The 17,877-nt window shown below is 44.9% G+C and overlaps 1 protein-coding gene across 7 annotated transcripts in view; it reads left to right on the top strand.

The window, feature by feature from the left end:
- sptan1 (spectrin alpha, non-erythrocytic 1) overlaps window positions 1-17,877 on the top strand; it is a 49,057-nt gene that overhangs the window by 24,548 nt on the left and 6,632 nt on the right. For 3 of the 7 annotated variants that reach the window (XM_071351197.1, XM_071351196.1, XM_071351194.1), the window contains exons 16-42: window positions 1,330-1,547; window positions 1,705-1,797; window positions 2,061-2,195; window positions 2,425-2,573; window positions 3,077-3,133; window positions 3,879-4,077; window positions 4,299-4,403; window positions 4,601-4,633; window positions 4,746-4,781; window positions 5,985-6,032; window positions 6,965-7,056; window positions 7,181-7,325; window positions 7,432-7,713; window positions 7,857-8,054; window positions 8,546-8,796; window positions 8,912-9,074; window positions 9,640-9,654; window positions 12,576-12,707; window positions 14,536-14,673; window positions 15,029-15,133; window positions 15,410-15,618; window positions 15,737-15,979; window positions 16,156-16,387; window positions 16,590-16,749; window positions 16,909-16,985; window positions 17,097-17,306; window positions 17,505-17,801. In XM_071351197.1, the coding sequence (XP_071207298.1) occupies window positions 1,330-1,547; window positions 1,705-1,797; window positions 2,061-2,195; window positions 2,425-2,573; window positions 3,077-3,133; window positions 3,879-4,077; window positions 4,299-4,403; window positions 4,601-4,633; window positions 4,746-4,781; window positions 5,985-6,032; window positions 6,965-7,056; window positions 7,181-7,325; window positions 7,432-7,713; window positions 7,857-8,054; window positions 8,546-8,796; window positions 8,912-9,074; window positions 9,640-9,654; window positions 12,576-12,707; window positions 14,536-14,673; window positions 15,029-15,133; window positions 15,410-15,618; window positions 15,737-15,979; window positions 16,156-16,387; window positions 16,590-16,749; window positions 16,909-16,985; window positions 17,097-17,306; window positions 17,505-17,801 (4,022 nt within the window). The remainder of the gene's footprint in view (window positions 1-1,329; window positions 1,548-1,704; window positions 1,798-2,060; window positions 2,196-2,424; window positions 2,574-3,076; window positions 3,134-3,878; window positions 4,078-4,298; window positions 4,404-4,600; window positions 4,634-4,745; window positions 4,782-5,984; window positions 6,033-6,964; window positions 7,057-7,180; window positions 7,326-7,431; window positions 7,714-7,856; window positions 8,055-8,545; window positions 8,797-8,911; window positions 9,075-9,639; window positions 9,655-12,575; window positions 12,708-14,535; window positions 14,674-15,028; window positions 15,134-15,409; window positions 15,619-15,736; window positions 15,980-16,155; window positions 16,388-16,589; window positions 16,750-16,908; window positions 16,986-17,096; window positions 17,307-17,504; window positions 17,802-17,877) is intronic. The other 4 variants (XM_071351198.1, XM_071351195.1, XM_071351199.1 and 1 more) reach the window with 4 other exon arrangements.

Raw genomic sequence — 17,877 nt, 5'->3', positions numbered from 1 at the left:
AACAACTGCCCGAGTTACACCAAGAACACAATCCCTCCATCAGTGCTCAGACTGTCAGCAATAGGCTGAGAGAGGCTGGACTGAGGGCTTGTAGGCCTGTTGTAAGGCAGGTCCTCACCAGACATCACCGGCAACAACGTCGCCTATGGGCACAAATCCACCGTCGCTGGACCAGACAGGACTGGCAAAAAGTGCTCTTCACTGACGAGTCGCGTTTTTGTCTCACCAGGGGGTGATGGTCTGATTCGCGTTTATCGTCGAAGGAATGAGCGTTACACCGAGGCTTGTACTCTGAAGCGGAATCGATTTGGAGGTGGAGGGTCCGTCATGGTCTGGGGCGGTGTGTCACAGCATCATCGTACTGAGCTCGTTGTCATTGCAGGCATTCTCAATGCTGTGTATTACAGGGTAGACATCCTCCTCTCTCACGTGGTACCCTTCCTGAAGGCTCATCTTGACATGACCCTCCAGCATGACAATGCCATACTGTTTGTTCTGTGTGTGATTTCCTGCAAGACAGGAATGTCAGTGTTCTGCCATGGCCAGCGAAGAGCCTGGATCTCAATCCAATTGAGCACGTCTGGGACCTGTTGGATCGGAGGGTGAGAGCTAGGGCCATTCCACCCAGAAATGTCCGGGAACTTGCAGGTGCCTAGGTGGAAAAGTGGGGTAACATCTCACAGCAAATCTGGTGCAGTCCATGAGGAGGAGATGCACTGCAGTACTTAATGCAGCTGGTGGCCACACCAGATACTGACTGTTACTTTTGATTTTGCCCCCCCTCCCCTTTGTTCAGGGACACATTATTCAATTTCTGTTAGTCACATGTCTGTGGAACTTGTTCAGTTTATGTCTGTTGTTGAATCTTGTTATGTTCATACAAATATTTACATGTTAAATTTGCTGAAAATAAACGCAGTTGACAGTGAGAGGACATTTCCTTTTTTGTTGAGTTTATATACTGTATTCTAACTACTGTATTATTGTCATTGCCACTCCGACATTGCTCGTCCTAATATTTATATTTTTCTTAATTCCATTCTTTAACTTTTAGATTTGTGTGTATTGTTGTGAATTGTTATATACTACTGCTCTGTTGGATCTAGGAACACAAGCATTTCGCTACACCCACAATAACATCTGCTAAATATGTGTTTATGACCAATACAATTTGTTTTGATTTGAATTTAAATTAACTTCCTGAATTGGCTGAACTGAAATGGAATTGTCCCAACCACGCTCTGCAGGTCGTTATTGTAAAATATATTTTTCTCAATGATTTTCCCTCCAATAAATAAACTATCCCCCTTTCCCCGTGGTCCCCACTAGGTCACTTTGCCGGAGAGGAGGTGAAGGTGAAGCTGGAGGAGCTGAACGGCCGCTGGGACACCCTGAAGGGCAAGGCCGGGCAGCGCAGGCAGGACCTGGAGGATTCGCTGCAGGCCCAGCAGTACTTTGCCGACGCCAACGAGGCAGAGTCCTGGATGAGGGAGAAGGAGCCCATTGTGAGCAGCCCCGACTACGGCAAGGACGAGGACTCTGCTGAGGTAAGAGAGGCGGAGAGGGACATTTGACTATCTAGGCGGGTAAATGAAGGAGGTGAATTAATTAATGAATACTTTATTGTTTGAGGATAGGTTTGGATGTAGAAGGTTGTAGGATGTAAAGTGGAGATGACACTCACCCCTGTCTGCTCTTCCCCAGGCCCTGCTGAAGAAGCACGAAGCCCTGATGTCTGACCTGAGTGCCTATGGAAGCAGCATCCAGGCTCTGAAGGAGCAGGCCCAAACCTGTAGGGTAAGTCTGGAACCCACATTGTATCTTTAGCATTATTGTAAAATGGATATGAACCATTTGACAGCTTATGAATGCTTTATCTAGCTAGTTCACATTCTTTGGATAATACAACTTTCTCATCCATGCAAACATCTGAGAACCAGAGGTCCAACAAATCAATAATTTCTTTACTACTCCCGGTCTATCATATACACAACCTGATATGTTTATGTTGCCATCTTCTAGATTACACCTATAATCCTTATTTTTCATCTCACCTGCAGCAACAAGTGGCTCCCACCGATGATGAGACGGGTAAAGAGCTGGTGCTGGCCCTCTATGACTACCAGGAGAAGAGCCCCCGCGAGGTCACCATGAAGAAGGGAGACATCCTCACCCTGCTCAACAGCACTAACAAGGTACACACACACAACCACACAGCGTCTTAGCGAGATGAACAAAAGCCTTGTACCGGAAACAACTACTAGGGCATACCCATGACTAGGCACTTGATGTAGAACGGAAAGAATTGGAAGGATATAGGCAATATAGTATGGGACATATCTCTTAATATTTTATGGGGGATAAAAAGAGCACGTCTTCTCCTGTGGTCCTTTCTCCTGACCTCCCCTCTCTCCCCTGCTGTAGGACTGGTGGAAGGTGGAGGTGAACGACCGCCAGGGTTTTGTTCCGGCAGCCTACGTCAAGAAGCTGGATCCCACCCAGTCCTCTTCCAGAGAGAACCTGCTGGATGAGCAGGGCAGCATCGGCCTGCGCCAGGATCAGATTGAGAACCAGTAAGGGACTACTTCTATTCCCTCCACCTAAGCCAGTTCCAAAATACCCTATCCCCAGTACTTCTCTTCAGTACACTCCTGCATCTCTGTATAGTTATTTACCACTTTTACCCCTTTAACTTAGGACATGTTGTCCCTAATGGGTTAATTAACTGTGTATTCTGTTTCCTGACTTGAAGAAATGTCCATGTGAGCTCAACCCAATAACATTTACCTCTTTGATGCCCCAGTCTTGCTCCCCTTTTCTGTCTCTCTCTCCCTTTTCTGTCTCTCTCTCCCTTTTCTGTCTCGCGCTCCCTTTTCTGTCTCGCTCTCTCTTCAAATTCTTTTTGTATCCCTTTCTATTCCTTAGTGAAACAGCCCAGAGAGTCACACTTTTTTCTCTCTCTCTATCACTAACGGCCTTTTGCCTTTTTCTCCATCTATCTCTGTTTCTTTCTCTAACCACTAACGCCTGCCTGCCTGCCTGCCTGCACATGTCATGTCATGTCTGGACTGAGCAGGCCGTTGGCCAAGGAGGCGTGCAGTGTGTCTGTACGCATGAAGCAGGTGGAAGAACTGTGAGTAGGACCAGTGTCCCCATAGGTGTCGTGTTTGCGAAGCCACCACGCATCGCCACAGGCAAAGCCATTTGCCATTCCTGCCACTCCCTCAATTCATACCATGTCAATCAATACCCATGTCGATGTCGTGGTCCTTGTGACTGTGATTCCAGTGTGCATGCTCTCTCTCTCTCTCTCTTATATCCATCACTCATCTTCTATTCAACATGTCTTCTATTCAACAGAAGGATAGAAGCTTCATCTGTCTTTCTCACTCCTTTTTTCTCCCAGCTTGCCTGTGGGTGTCATGAGCTCTCACTTGCGTTCTGTTTTTCCATGAGAGTGTATAGACGTGTTTTTAACTCTGCATCATAGACAGCCATGTTACAAACCTGACTGATTATGTCATTCCGATGGTATTTTATGAAATTGTGAGCAAAGTAAGGGGGAATCACCTCATCCACCACCAATGTGTAGCAACCACCTGAGGGATGCCATGGCAGCCAATTTGTGCTGCGCCAGAAAGCTCACCACACATCAGTTATCACAGTGGAGAGGTGTGCACTTTAGGGCTGACCCTGCAGGTCTACCGGTATTTAAAGATTTGCTCAATTATTAATCCAAATTGAAATATAATTTTGGCAACAACCCTAGTGCTCTCAGTTCTCCCTGTAAATCATCATGTATTGACACTTCTACGTTATTTCCACTACCCAGTCTCCCCCCACAGGGAATTCTGAAAGCCTTTATCCTGTATTTTTAGGTACGGAACTCTCCAGGAGCTGGGCGAGAAGCGCAAGGACATGCTGGAGAAGAGCTGCAAGAAGTTCATGCTGTTCCGCGAAGCCAACGAACTACAGCAGTGGATTAACGAGAAGGAGGGAGCCCTCACCAATGAGGAGGTGGGCTCCGACCTGGAGCAGGTGGAGGTGCTGCAGAAGAAGTTTGACGACTTCCAGAAGGTATGCCGCACACAACATGGCCGCCAGGAGTAGGAGAAGGACACTAGATTACTTACTGGACTAAGAAGCATTTAAAAATCATGTTCAAGCACAGGAGCAATGTGTGCATTATACTTACTCAGTTCTTCTAATCTATGCTGTCCCATCTCACCCAGTACATTGGTGAATACTGGTATGAGTTTTGTGTTGACTGTCTTGTCTTCTGTCTGTTTGACTACCAGGACCTGAAGGCCAATGAGTCTCGTCTGAGGGACATCAACAAGGTGGCGTCTGAGCTGGAGTCTGAGGGCCTGATGGCCGAGGAGGCAACCATGGTCCAAGCTCAGGTAGGATGGTGTAGCCAACCACTGCGGAGATATTAAATACTTTTCATATTAGAGTTCAATGATAAAAGCATATGGAGTGAATGTTATGAGGATTTGTAAAAATAATTTGGTACATTATTTGAAACAAATCAAATGTATTAACTTCAGCTTACGGCAACATTTCTCTCGTCTTCTCTCTTTTTCTCTCCTCTCTCTAGGAACAAGTGATGCTGGGATCTGCTCCTGGCCAGGTAAGACAATTTCACAGTTGCAATACATTATACTGGTAAGGAAAGTTAATGCAATCAAAATGTATAGATGTGCCATCAACGTCAACCCAAATTCCGCTCTTTGTTCCAACAGGATGAGGCTGATAACAAGAATGCCTCTCCATGGAAGGTAAGACGCTCGTCTTCTGACAACATGACCAATCAACATGATTTCATGTGCTTCCAAACAAAACATTTTGTGTCCCAACCTTATTTTAATGTTGTTTTAGTCCATAACAGATATCAACTGCTAAGATTGGACAGCATGCAGCAGCCTGTCAATCTGGACTTGTCATATGAACCTGAGCATGATTGAACTGTATTGTGGGTTTTGACACAGTGGGAGTCAAAACTATTTGAATGGACCTAAATCATGGCCACTAACTCAGCCTTGTTCATAGGAGCTTACATCAGTTAATGTAAGATGTATTTGTTAACACAAACAAGAGACAAACGAATGGAAGACCTGGCAGTGGTACTCGCCATTCTATCTACAAGTTTACTTAAACAATAAGGCCTGAGGGGGTGTGGTATATGGCTGTTCTTAGGTATGGCTGTTCTTATGTAAGACGCAACACGGAGTGCCTGGATACAGCCCGTTGTTTATTGGCCATATACCACAAACCCCTGAGGTGCCTTATTGCTATTATAAACTGGTTACCAATGTATTTTTACTGCTCTAATTACATGTTTTGTCATACACGTGGTCTACAGTCTGATATACCACGGCTGTCAGCCAATCAGGATTCAGGGCTCGAACCACCCAGTTCATAAAAGACAGAGTAGCTGTACTCCACTGTTAAGTAGCTACTCTGTTTACTTACTAGCTGTTTACTCATTAGGGTAAACATTATTCCTCAAAATCAGGTCATTTTTAAATGTAAAGCAGCCTGAAAAGACCAAAGCAGACATGTTGACTCACCCATATAAATAGAATTAGAACAGTATTTATTATATGGCTCTCTATGGACACACCCTGCACATAAATGTCCATATTACCCAGTGCACTGTATGTGTAGCAGTCGACGTTGGGGGTCAGTTTCCACTTTAGGGGTCAGTTTCCACTTTAGGGGTCAGTTTCCAATTTAGGGGTCAGTGTCCACTTTAGGGGTCAGTGTCCACTTCAGGTTCTGCTGGTCTTCTATTGCCATGGTGATGGTGCCGGTTGTCTCTTGGGCAACCGTGTAAAGACATGGGCAGCTTTTACCTCCCTGCTGCGCTAACATAGTGACTGGTGTGGTGTTTTCTGTTATTGTCCAAATCCTCCTTCCCTCCTCCCCCCTTTTCCCCTCCTCCCTCCTTTCTGATCTGGTTTTTTCATCTTTGATTGTAGAATGTACGCTTGGCTGTTCAAACGACGGCTAACTTTAATACTATCAAGGTAAGATTTTTAAAGACCACTCCATCTGTCCCGCCCCTGATCCCACCCCCTCCTCCACCCTTGCATTATGTCCTCCTGGCTCGTCTCATACCTGCATCGTGTTTATTCGGGAGACTAAACCCTTCCATCAACAGTCTCATTGTGGTCTTGCCGTGCGTTCGTTGTCGTCCTGTAGTTCCATTGTCTTGCACATCGTCCTGGTCTGGTCTCCGTGTCCACACTCCTTACATCGTTTTTTGTTCTAATCATGTGACCGATGTCATTGAATGGCCTTGTCCCTCGTTCCGGTTTTCATTTGTCTCATCCCCCTCTTCTTTAACCATTGTTATTTGTTTTCAGAAGGAAGGATGGCTGTTACAAAAAGGCATTGAAATATGCCTCAACACCATCTTTGTAATCCTAGCATTTTGTTGTCATTTGTTTCTCCATTTTGTGTGTTCTCATCACTATGCATCCATCCCTCTCCCTGTCTGACTTACCTTCTTCCTCGTCACCAACCCCTCATTTGTGTTCAACACCCTCCTTTTACGTCAGTCTCTCTGTCAAACACGTAGAGCACAAACTGAATCTTTGAGCACTTTCACTGATTCACGATTGATATTCACCACTGATATCAGTTTAAGTCAAGATTACCAGGATTGGGCTCCATTCTAACTGTCAAAGCAAACGAGTTCATATTCAACTAATAAATGAAATATATATATTTTTCATTTATTGAGTTCAAATGGAATTTATCCTAACCTGGAGGATATACAACCATCAATACATTAAAACTTATCAATACATTAAAACATTCCCTCAATTTGAATCAGCTAAATTGGAGCACTGGGTTCCAGAAACCTGGGTAGAGGCCTCATGGGAGTGATTGACTCCTGGCGAAGCTCCATCTAGCTCTGTGATTGGGTGATACATTTCCGGGGGTGTGTTTGTAGGAGCTGAACAACCGCTGGAGATCCCTGCAGCAGCTGGCCGAGGAGAGGAGCAACATGCTGGGCAGTGCCCACGAAGTGCAGAGGTTCCACAGGTACACACACACACACACAGTTGAGAGCAAGAAACAGTGGGTGGATTTCAATATTACAACGCACATGAAACAAAATGGCTGGTGTTGAGTCAAAATTGAAATGGCTGCTTTTTGTTGTCCTCAGGGATGCGGATGAGACCAAGGAGTGGATCGAGGAGAAGAACCAAGCGCTGAACACAGACAACTATGGCCACGACCTGGCCAGCGTTCAGGCCCTTCAGCGCAAACACGAGGGCTTTGAGAGAGACCTGGCCGCCCTGGGAGATAAGGTGAGAGGGAACACAGTCGGTCTCTCAAACACACACACACACAGTCACACACTTTCGTTGCTCTGCTGTTTAGAGACGATACTGACCCTTTTCCTTCCGGTTCCAGGTGAACTCCCTGGGGGAGACAGCGGAGCGTCTGATCCAGTCCCACCCGGAGGCGGTGGACGACATCCAGGAGAAGTGCACAGAGCTCAATACGGCCTGGAGCAGCCTGGTGGGGCGCGCCGACCAGCGAAAGGATAAGCTAGGCAACTCCCACGACCTGCAGCGCTTCCTCTCCGACTTCAGGGACCTCATTTCCTGGATCAACGGCATCCGAGGCCTGGTGTCCTCAGAAGAGCTGGCCAAGGACGTGACCGGGGCTGAGGCCCTGCTAGAGAGACACCAGGTACTGCCTCTACACACACTGCACTGGTACCGTCCATCCACTGTCTCCTTATGGACACCAGATAAGTCTGATCTCACATATCAACATACACAAAGTTCTCGTCCATCAAATACACCTTCTTACCCTCCCCGTCTTCTCTCCAGGAGCACCGTACTGAGATCGACGCCCGTGCGGGCACCTTCCAGGCCTTTGAGCAGTTTGGCCAGCAGCTGTTGGCGCGCGGCCACTACGCCAGCCCTGAGATCCAGCAGAAGCTGGAGGCCTTGGACCACGAGAGGGCAGACCTGGAGAAGGCCTGGGTGCAGAGACGAATGATGCTCGACCAGTGCCTGGAGCTCCAGGTATAACGCCAGGGTTGTGGGTTCATTCCCCACGGGGGGACCAGGATGAATATGTATGAACTTTCCAATTTGTAAGTCGCTCTGGATAAGAGCGTCTGCTAAATGACTTAAATGTAAATGTAAATGTAAATGTATAAACGCAGGCACACACTATCTTAGAAACCCCCTCTTAGAAACCTCCTCTTGCTGATCTTTGCTTCTGGCACATTTAAGAGTACCAGACGAATCCTTCCAAAACCAAACGTCTTGTCTCAGTGGCTTTTGGCCATTTGAACTCAAGGACATGTTTCTGTGTCCTCATAAGTGTATGTTCTGTTGCACCAGATCTGACACCTTTTGAACAAGGCCTAATCTATTGTGTGTGTCTACCAACCCACATATTTTTTATTTTTTTTACCACACTCAACAGGTCATGACAACAATTACTAGCCTCTATACAACATCCACTGCCAGTGAATAACCTCTCTCTTTTCTCTGCTCTCCTCCCTCAGCTGTTCAACCGTGACTGTGAACAGGCTGAGAACTGGATGGCGGCTCGCGAGGCCTTCCTGGCCAGCGACGACAAGGGTGACTCCCTGGACAGCGTGGAGGCTCTCATCAAGAAACACGAGGACTTTGACAAGGCCATCAACGTGCAGGAGGAGAAGATCGCTGCTCTGCAGTCCTTTGCAGACCAGCTGGTTGGTGCGGATCATTATGCCAAACCAGAGATATTCAACCGTCGCAATGAAGTCCTGGACAGGTCAGTCTTTCTCTTTTTGATGACCGTGTGTGTGACTTTGTGGGCATCTTTGTGTGTAACTGTCTGCCTGTTCGTTGTTGCTCCAGTCTTAAGTGTTTGTCCTCCCGGCCTGTAGGTGGCGCCGTCTGAAGGCTCAGATGATTGAGAAGCGCTCCAAGCTGGGCGAGTCCCAGACGCTGCAGCAGTTCAGCCGCGACGTGGACGAGATAGAGGCCTGGATCAGCGAGAAGCTGCAGACAGCTACAGATGAGTCCTATAAGGACCCCACCAACATCCAGGTACAAGATTGGCTAGCAGCAACTCAGGGCTCCACCCTTAAAGGTTTGAGCATGCTGCCACATAGAGGGCACAAATGCCAAAAAAGGCAATGATAAGCATGGGCAGCTCCATGGAAGACTTTTAACATGGGAAGTACGCCCTCTAACCATCTCAATGGGCTGCCCCTATCCATATATTTAAGGTCAGTTTACCCTACTGCCCCATACCCATTAGTAGGATAACACATATCTGACCCTCTGGCAGTGGTTAGGGTTAATTTTTACCTAGCCTGTCAAGACTTTCTTGTCGGATGAAACACTTTGACCTGTTCAATAGATCACGATCAAATGACTTAATTCATTGTATTTTTGTTTCAATAGATGGTTAACCAATTTTGTGTGAGGGTTTGTTAATATACGTCGAATGACATCTAACTTGCCAGTGATTTTAATACTGCAGTTTAATGTCTTGTTGCTCCTTGTTAACAATGACTACTACTTCTACTCCTGTGACTACTGAACCAACCCCATGTGTTGTGTCTATATGGGACTGAATCTCTCCTCTGTTTTATTGTCTTGTTTATAGCTGTCGAAGCTGCTGGTAAGTTGAATAGTGTCAGCTAAACTAACATCCAAAGTAGGTTTCCTGTTATATGTCCACGTCTGTTGCCTTGTTTGATGTAGAACGCCATCCCATCTGTCTATTTTCCATGTTCCTCCGCACTCGCGAGTGCCTGCTTCTTTTTTTGTATGGGTTTCATTCATGTGTTCATCCCCCCCCCCATCTTCTGCCATCAACGCACATGTTTGTACATGACTGTAGTTCTGTTATCATTTTAGCAAATGTCACTTTGTGTAGTTGCTGGTCGTGGCTTCCATATTTTGTGGTTTTCTTTCTTTTTTTTCTTGTTTGAGGTATGGTCATCTTCAAACACGCTCCACATATTGTTGCTTTTGTTTAAATATTCCTATAAATCTTGAGAAATGTCTAAACATGTTCTGATCTTAATATAACAGAAACTTGATATATAATTTCATAAAACGTTTAGTGTAAAAAAAAAGAAAAGCGGCTTCCATCTATCAAAACTGCAATGTAAATTTGAATTTAGCAAATCTGTAGTGTATCAAATACATTGACCTGAGAGAGAGGAGACCTCCAGCTTAGAATTGTTGTGCCTTGCCTTATTGTACCTAATGTAGAGACAATCATAGAGATATGTATGCTAGCGAGCCATGGTTGTGAACAAAAACCATACTTTAGCCGTAAAATAAGTATTGCCAAAGATCTATCAAACATCAAGGATAGCTCAGACAAGGACTGTTGCGGTCAAATTCCACATGACCGTTTAGTCACAGTAATAAGGCTTCTCCAAGCTCTGATTCTGCTGATGGTCATTAGTAGCCTACCAAACTTGCTAACTGCCTGGTACTCAGCACTCTATTGTCCCTCTAATCACTCTGACATCAATGCAAATGTTATCGAAAATCTAATCAAACACTTTGAGCTCATGTTGTGTAACATTTCTATAGGCTATGCAATTGCGTGAGAAAACAGTCTACTAAAAAAAGGAGGATCCCATCAGCTTTCTATAGGCTAGGCCTACCATATTTATTTCTCAACTTTCCTAATATTAAGCACATTGCTTATATTTACAACAGGAGTATAGCCTACCTGTCTGGCATGAAAATAAACCACAGGGAAAAGTGTCCTCCATTTGCTATTTAAGTGCATAGATGACATGTCTTTTTCCCGCTGCCCTGTTTCCATACAGGTGCACGATAATGGTCCAATGTCTCATATATTATTTACTATATGTAAAGACAAGATTAAATCAAGAAAAAGCTAATATTGTCACCAATCAGACAATCACTTGTTAATTATATATTATCACTTGTGAATGATGCCCAGCGTAAGAAACAATGCCTTTTTCTAATCATAGTCGTACACCTCATGTAGCCTAGCCCATAGGCCTATATGTTTTAATAAGGTTTGTATCACAACTAAAGTGGCCAAATAACTTCTTTAAAATTAAGCACATTAATCCACTTTACAAGGGGTGTAGAGCCTAACTGGCATACATATGCAGCGCGGGAGTTTCAAGTTTGGGGAAAATAATTTTCACCATTAAAATGCACCTTTTATAATAAAAGCAATACATGCATAATTGCATTTGCGGTCACTTTTGATAATGGTGTTTTCCATTAATGGAACATTCACGCTTATAGCCTACTACGAGGTGCGCATTGCAGGGCTCATGCCTTTCAAGCAACTTTTTTCAAATCATCATTAGTCGCCTTACAATCGCCTTACAATGTATTAAAAATCAAAACATTATAGCCCAACGTTTGTAGAACAACTAAAGTTACATTAATAACTCTAAATTAAGCATATAGGAGTACCTATTTCTTTGTTGACCTCAACACAGAATAGCCTCATATGCGCACTCCCTCAAATCGTTTGAAGAAAATATTTATATTTTATTCAGCATTGTTCAATTGTATTCTTCATACTATTAAATAATGCCATGCAATTATAAGTTAATCTTGTCTGCTAAATTAACTAGTATAGCCCGCAGCCATTTGGCATAGACACAGGTTCTAACATAAGGACAACTCAGAGTATGCTATTCTTTTATTCTGACAGACCACATTTTCTTCATATCATGCTTCTTTAGACCTGTCTAAAATAAATAATGGATTTATTGTGAAGGTATAGGCTATATTACATGGATTTTTTTTACTTTTAAAAAATGGCTTGTAGGCTATGTGTGGAAGCCAGGAGATGCTAAATGTGTTTAATTAACAATGGTCAATTACCGTGAGACCGACCAGTTATTTGCTTGACAATCACCGGCTGACAATTCCATGATCGCCACAGCCCTAGCTCAGACACCTCGCATAAGGTTTTTATTGTTTGCTCTCTCTCGGTGTGTAAAAACATTGTGGAACGAGTTTTGAAAAGACCCTGACCTCTTCTAGGTACTCTTGAAAAGTAAAATTTGTTGTGGCCCCGTTGTGGGTCTGTTCCAACTCCATTTTGTGTTTGTCACCTTGGTGTGTCTTGTCTTGTAGAAGTCAGTCCGACACATTGTCTGTCCTCATTTGGTGGTGTCTGAATTTCACATTTGTGACCTCATCATCTTTTTTTATGACCTCACCTTCTGTGTGGATTTTGTCCTGCAGTCATCTCCTGGATGTAGACTTAGTGTATTTATGTGTGTATATATCCATCAACAATAGCACCAAGTTAGGAGACATTTACTGTCCAAACACAAACATGCATGAAAAATGACTGCCACTTATAAAAGTGCCATTCTAATATATATACGTATACGTAATATATGTACTCAGCCTCCTTATTTTCAAATTGTACATCAACCCTTACCAACACATTATTTCTAAGTAGCCTACCGGATTGTGTTTTCACACAATCTAAGGGAGATGTCACCCATCCACCACCAACCCACTGCCTCCCATAGTTCTCACTCCTGCTCTCTCTCCCCTTCCCCTGCCTGAGCTCAGAGTAAGCACCAGAAGCACCAGGCCTTCGAGGCGGAGTTGCATGCCAACGCAGACCGCATCCGTGGGGTTATCGACACTGGCAACGCCCTCATCCATAGAGGGGCCTGCTCCGGCAGTGAGGATGCGGTTCAGGTACACACACTCTGTCTTTAATCATACTTGTTATTATACATACACTTAATACTTGTTACAATACATACACAAAAAATATTTACATACAGTTGAAGTTGGAAGTTTACATACACTTAGGTTGGAGTCATTAAAACTCATTTTTCAACCACTCCACAAATGTCTTGTTAACAAACTATAGTTTTGGCAAGTCGGATAGGACACCTACTGTGTGCATGACACAAGTAATTTTTCCAACAATTGTTTACAGACAGATTACTTCACTTATAATTAACTGTATCACAATTCCAGTGGGTCAGAAGTTTACATACACTAAGTTGACTGTGCCTTTAAACAGCTTGGAAAATTCCAGAAAATGATGTCATGGCTTTAGAAGCTTCTGATAGGCTAATTGACATCATTTTAGTCAATTGGAGATGTACCTGTGGATGTAGTTCAAGGCCTACTTTCCTTGACATCATGGGAAAATAAAAAGAAATCAGTCAAGACCTCAGAAGAAAAGTTGTAGACCTCCACAAGTCTGGTTGGGAGCAATGGGAGCAATTTCCAAACGCCTGAAGGTACCACCTTCATCTGTACAAACAATAATACGCAAGTATAAACAGCATGGGACCACGCAGCCGTCATACCGCTCAGGAAGGAGACGCGTTGTGTCTCCTAGAGATGAACGTACTTTGGTGCGAAAAGTGCAAATCAATCCCAGAACAACAGCAAAGGACCTTGTGAAGATGCTGGAGGAAACCGGTACAAAAGTATCTATATCCACAGTAAAATTAGTCTTACTACGACAACCTGAGAATCCACTCAGCAAGGAAGAAGCCACTGCTCCAAAACCGCTATAAAAAAGCCAGACTACGGTTTGCAACTGCACATGGGGACAAAGATCGTACTTTTTGGAGAAATGTCCTCTGGTCTGATGAAACAAAAATAGAACTGTTTGGCCATAATAACCATTATTATGTTTGGAAGAAAAAGGGTGATGCTTGCAAGCCGAAGAACACCATCCCATGAAGCACGGGGGTGGCAGCATCATGTTGTGAGGGTGCTTTTCTGCAGGAGGGACTGGTGCACTTCATAAAATAGATGGCATCATGAGGATGGAAAATTATGTGGATATATTGAAGCAACATATCAAGACATTAGTCAGGAAGTTAAAGCTTGGTCGCAAATGGGTCTTCCAAATGGACAATGACCCCAAGCATACTTCCAAAGTTGTGGCAAAATGGTTTAATGACAAAGTCAAGGTATTGGAGTGACCATCACAAAGCCATGACCTCAATCCTATATAAAATTTGTGGGCAGAACTGATAAAGCGTGTGAGAGCAAGGAAGCCTACAAACCTGACTCAGTTACACCAGCTCTGTCAGGAGGAATGGGCCAAATTTCACCCAACTTATTGTGGGAAGCTTGTGGAAGGCTACCTGAAATGTTTGACCCAAGTTGACAATTTAAAGGCAATGCTACCAAATACGAATTGAGAGTATGTAAACTTCCCACTGGGAATGTGATGAAAGAAATAAAAGCTGAAATAAATCATTCTCTCTACTATTATTCTGACATTTCACATTCTTAAAATAGTGGTGATCCTAACTGACCTAAGACAGAGAATCTTAACTAGGATTAAATGTCAGTAATTTTGAAAAACTGAGTTTAAATGTACTTCTACAATGCCACTTCAAGGATGAAAGCCTTTGAGAAAAATATGGTGATAACATTGCAGACAGAATGTTAACTGTTCCTATGGCATTCAAGCTACGTGAACCGATTCTTGCCTCATTCAACATCTATTGTTCTAAAGCTGGGTATCTAACCTGGGTGTGTGTTTCACCAGTCGCGTCTGGGTGCTCTGGACGAGCAGTGGCAGTTCCTGGTGAACAAGTCGGCAGAGAAGAGCCAGAAGCTGAAAGAAGCCAACAAGCAGCAGAACTTCAACACTGGCATCAAGGACTTTGACTTCTGGCTCTCTGAGGTAAAATAATGAAAAAAATAAACATATTTTCTAGATGTCAATATGAGACTACTTTCACTTAAGTTCAAATCTCCATCCACCACACAATTCTCAAAGTTAAAGATGCTGATATTGTGTATTCTGTACTGAAAACCTTGATGTTCAATAGGATTTATCTGAGACCTGCACAGATTAAGTACTAGACAGACACCCAAAAAGCAAACATCACCTCTGGATCTGAGATTGTGTCAGGCTATTTAGTTCTTATTTAAATGGATTTGACTTGTTAACCCATTAGCCTACCTGTGCTGTAGAAAAACAAAAGAAGAGGCTGAGATTAGATTTGGAAAAAATAATTGTTGTTTTCTCTGTGTAGGTCGAGGCCCTTCTTGCCTCTGAGGATTATGGCAAAGACCTTGCCTCAGTCAACAACCTGCTGAAGAAACACCAGCTTCTGGAAGCCGACATCTCTGCTCATGAGGTAATGTATTCAACGTCCCCGTATCTCTGTCAAACCGGGATTGATGCTGGGCTCAGCTGGGGGCCTTGATGTACTAAAGGATCTGTCAGATTACACACCTATATATGCAGACTGGCTGAAAGGTGACGCTGCCTCGGACTGAAAGCTTTCGATGGCAACCAAACCAAGTGTCCTCTGTTGAACAACTTCCAAGTTTATGAAGCATGTTTTTGTACAAAGCCATCCACTGAGTTCAGTCTAGTGCTTTGGTTTGAACATCTTTCTGTCCGTCCACAGGATCGTCTGAAGGACCTGAACGGCCAGGCTGACAGCCTGACGGCAAGCACGGCCTTCGACCCCACCCAAGTTAAGGACAAGCGCGACGCCGTCAATGGACGCTTTGCCAAGATCAAGAGCATGGCCACTGGCCGCCGTGCAAAGCTCAACGAGTCGCACCGCCTGCACCAGTTCTTCAGGGACCTGGACGACGAGGAGTCTTGGATCAAGTAAGAACGCACCCTGGAGTTGTGGAGGAATGGATGCAAGTCAACATCTGAGGGTTTTTTGATGTTGAGACATTGTGATTACTAACACTCTCTCTTTCACTCTCTGTTCTCTATCCAGAGAAAAGAAATTGCTAGTGAGTTCGGAGGACTATGGACGTGATTTGACAGGAGTGCAGAATCTGAGGAAGAAACACAAGAGGCTGGAGGCTGAGTTGGGGGCCCATGAGCCGGCCATCCAGTCTGTGCAGGACACAGGAAAGAAGCTGTCTGATGACAACACCATCGGCCAGGATGAGATTGAGCAGAGGCTGGCCCAGTTTGAGGAGCACTGGATGGAGCTGAAGGACCTGGCTGCAGCCAGGTTAGACTTGGAACACAGACACGCGTATACATTCTGACACACACACACACACACACACACACACACACACACACACACATATTCCCAGGCCTGCTTTGCAATGAAACGCCATTATCATCTTAAACATTTATTGATGTTGAGTGTTAATCTGTGTGTGCCTCTGTGTGTGTGATCAGGGGACAGAGGCTGGAGGAGTCGCTGGAGTACCAGCAGTTTGTTGCGAATGTTGAAGAGGAGGAAGCCTGGATTAACGAGAAGCTGAACCTGGTGGGAAGTGAAGACTACGGGGATACCCTGGCTGCTGTGCAGGGCCTGTTGAAGAAGCATGAGGCGTTTGAGACTGACTTCTCCGTGCACAGGGACAGAGTGAATGACGTGTGTTCCAACGGAGACGAGCTCATTAAGAAGGTAAACACTGACAATACTGTTGTCGTATATCAAATGAATAGCCTTTCCGTCTCTTCATACGGTACCAGCTGAATTAGTGTTTAAGCAATAGTTCACACACAAAAAATACCAACTTTTACAATGATTTTCCACTTACCTTGGCTGTTGTCAATTCACCCATACAGTTAAATGCATATTTTGCCTGTGTCCATCCCTCCATTAGAACAACCACCACGTGGACAGCATCTCAGCCAAGATGGCGTCCCTGCGGGGCAAGGTGTCTGAGCTGGAGAGGGCTGCTGCAATGAGAAAAGCGAAGCTGGATGAGAACTCTGCCTTCTTGCAGTTCAACTGGAAGGCTGACGTGGTGGAGTCCTGGATCGGTACGGTTTGAGACCTGAGAAGGGGGAAGGTTTAGGGGATGAGGCTTCAACATTCTTTGGTGTTGCAATATGATTTTTGCGTGTGTTCCCAGAAAGATGAGAGCATTGTTTAATTTTTAAGTGTAGCACTGAATTTATACTATCTGGTTGTTTGTTCAGGTGAGAAGGAGAACAGCCTGAAGACTGATGACTACGGACGAGATCTCTCATCTGTGCAGACCTTGCTCACTAAGCAGGTACTGTGTAGCAATATGTAGCTCCCAAATTAATGATGCTACGGCAGCCATTTTGTGCAAGAAAGCTAGACACGTTCTCCTATGCCTCATGTTCCCCCTTCGGGTCCACAGGAGACGTTTGACGCAGGGCTGCAGGCCTTCCAGCAGGAGGGTATAACCAACATCACGGCCCTCAAGGACCAGCTGCTGGCGGCCAAGCACGTCCAGTCCAAGGCCATCGAGGCGCGCCACGCTGCCCTCATGAAGCGCTGGAACCAGCTTCTCGACAACTCACAGGCACGCAAGAAGAAACTGCTGGAGGCCCAGGAGCACTTCAGGAAGGTATGTAAAGACTATGATGACGGATAATTGTCATTTAGCTTACGATGAGGATATCATGACTACTATTCATAGATATCATCGTTGTTAATGTTCATATTTTGAACAGGAATATCAGACTATCCTTCACCTACGAAGTCAAAAACCTTAGTGGATGTGGACCTCTTACCTCCATCGATTCCATCTTGCTTCTGTCTCCAGGTGGAAGACCTGTTCCTGACCTTTGCCAAGAAGGCGTCGGCCTTCAACAGCTGGTTTGAGAACGCTGAGGAGGACTTGACAGATCCGGTGCGCTGCAACTCGCTGGAGGAGATCCGGGCGCTGCGCGACGCCCACGAGGCCTTCCGCTCATCGCTGAGCTCGGCGCAGGCCGACTTCAACCAGCTGGCCGAGCTGGACCGGCAGATCAAGAGCTACCAGGTGGTGTCCAACCCCTACACCTGGTTCACTATGGAGGCCCTGGAAGAGACCTGGAGGAACCTGCAGAAGATCATCAAGGTTAGAAGGGAGATGAGGGGGGAGGTAGCATGGTCCCAGATTTGTTTGTGCTGTATCACCAACCAATTGGCATGAC

The sequence above is a fragment of the Salvelinus alpinus genome, chromosome 18 (genome assembly GCF_045679555.1).
Source record: "Salvelinus alpinus chromosome 18, SLU_Salpinus.1, whole genome shotgun sequence".
Lineage (NCBI taxonomy): Eukaryota > Metazoa > Chordata > Actinopteri > Salmoniformes > Salmonidae > Salvelinus > Salvelinus alpinus.
Note: the sequence above shows the minus strand (reverse complement) of the source record. Positions and strands in the feature narration are given on the sequence as shown.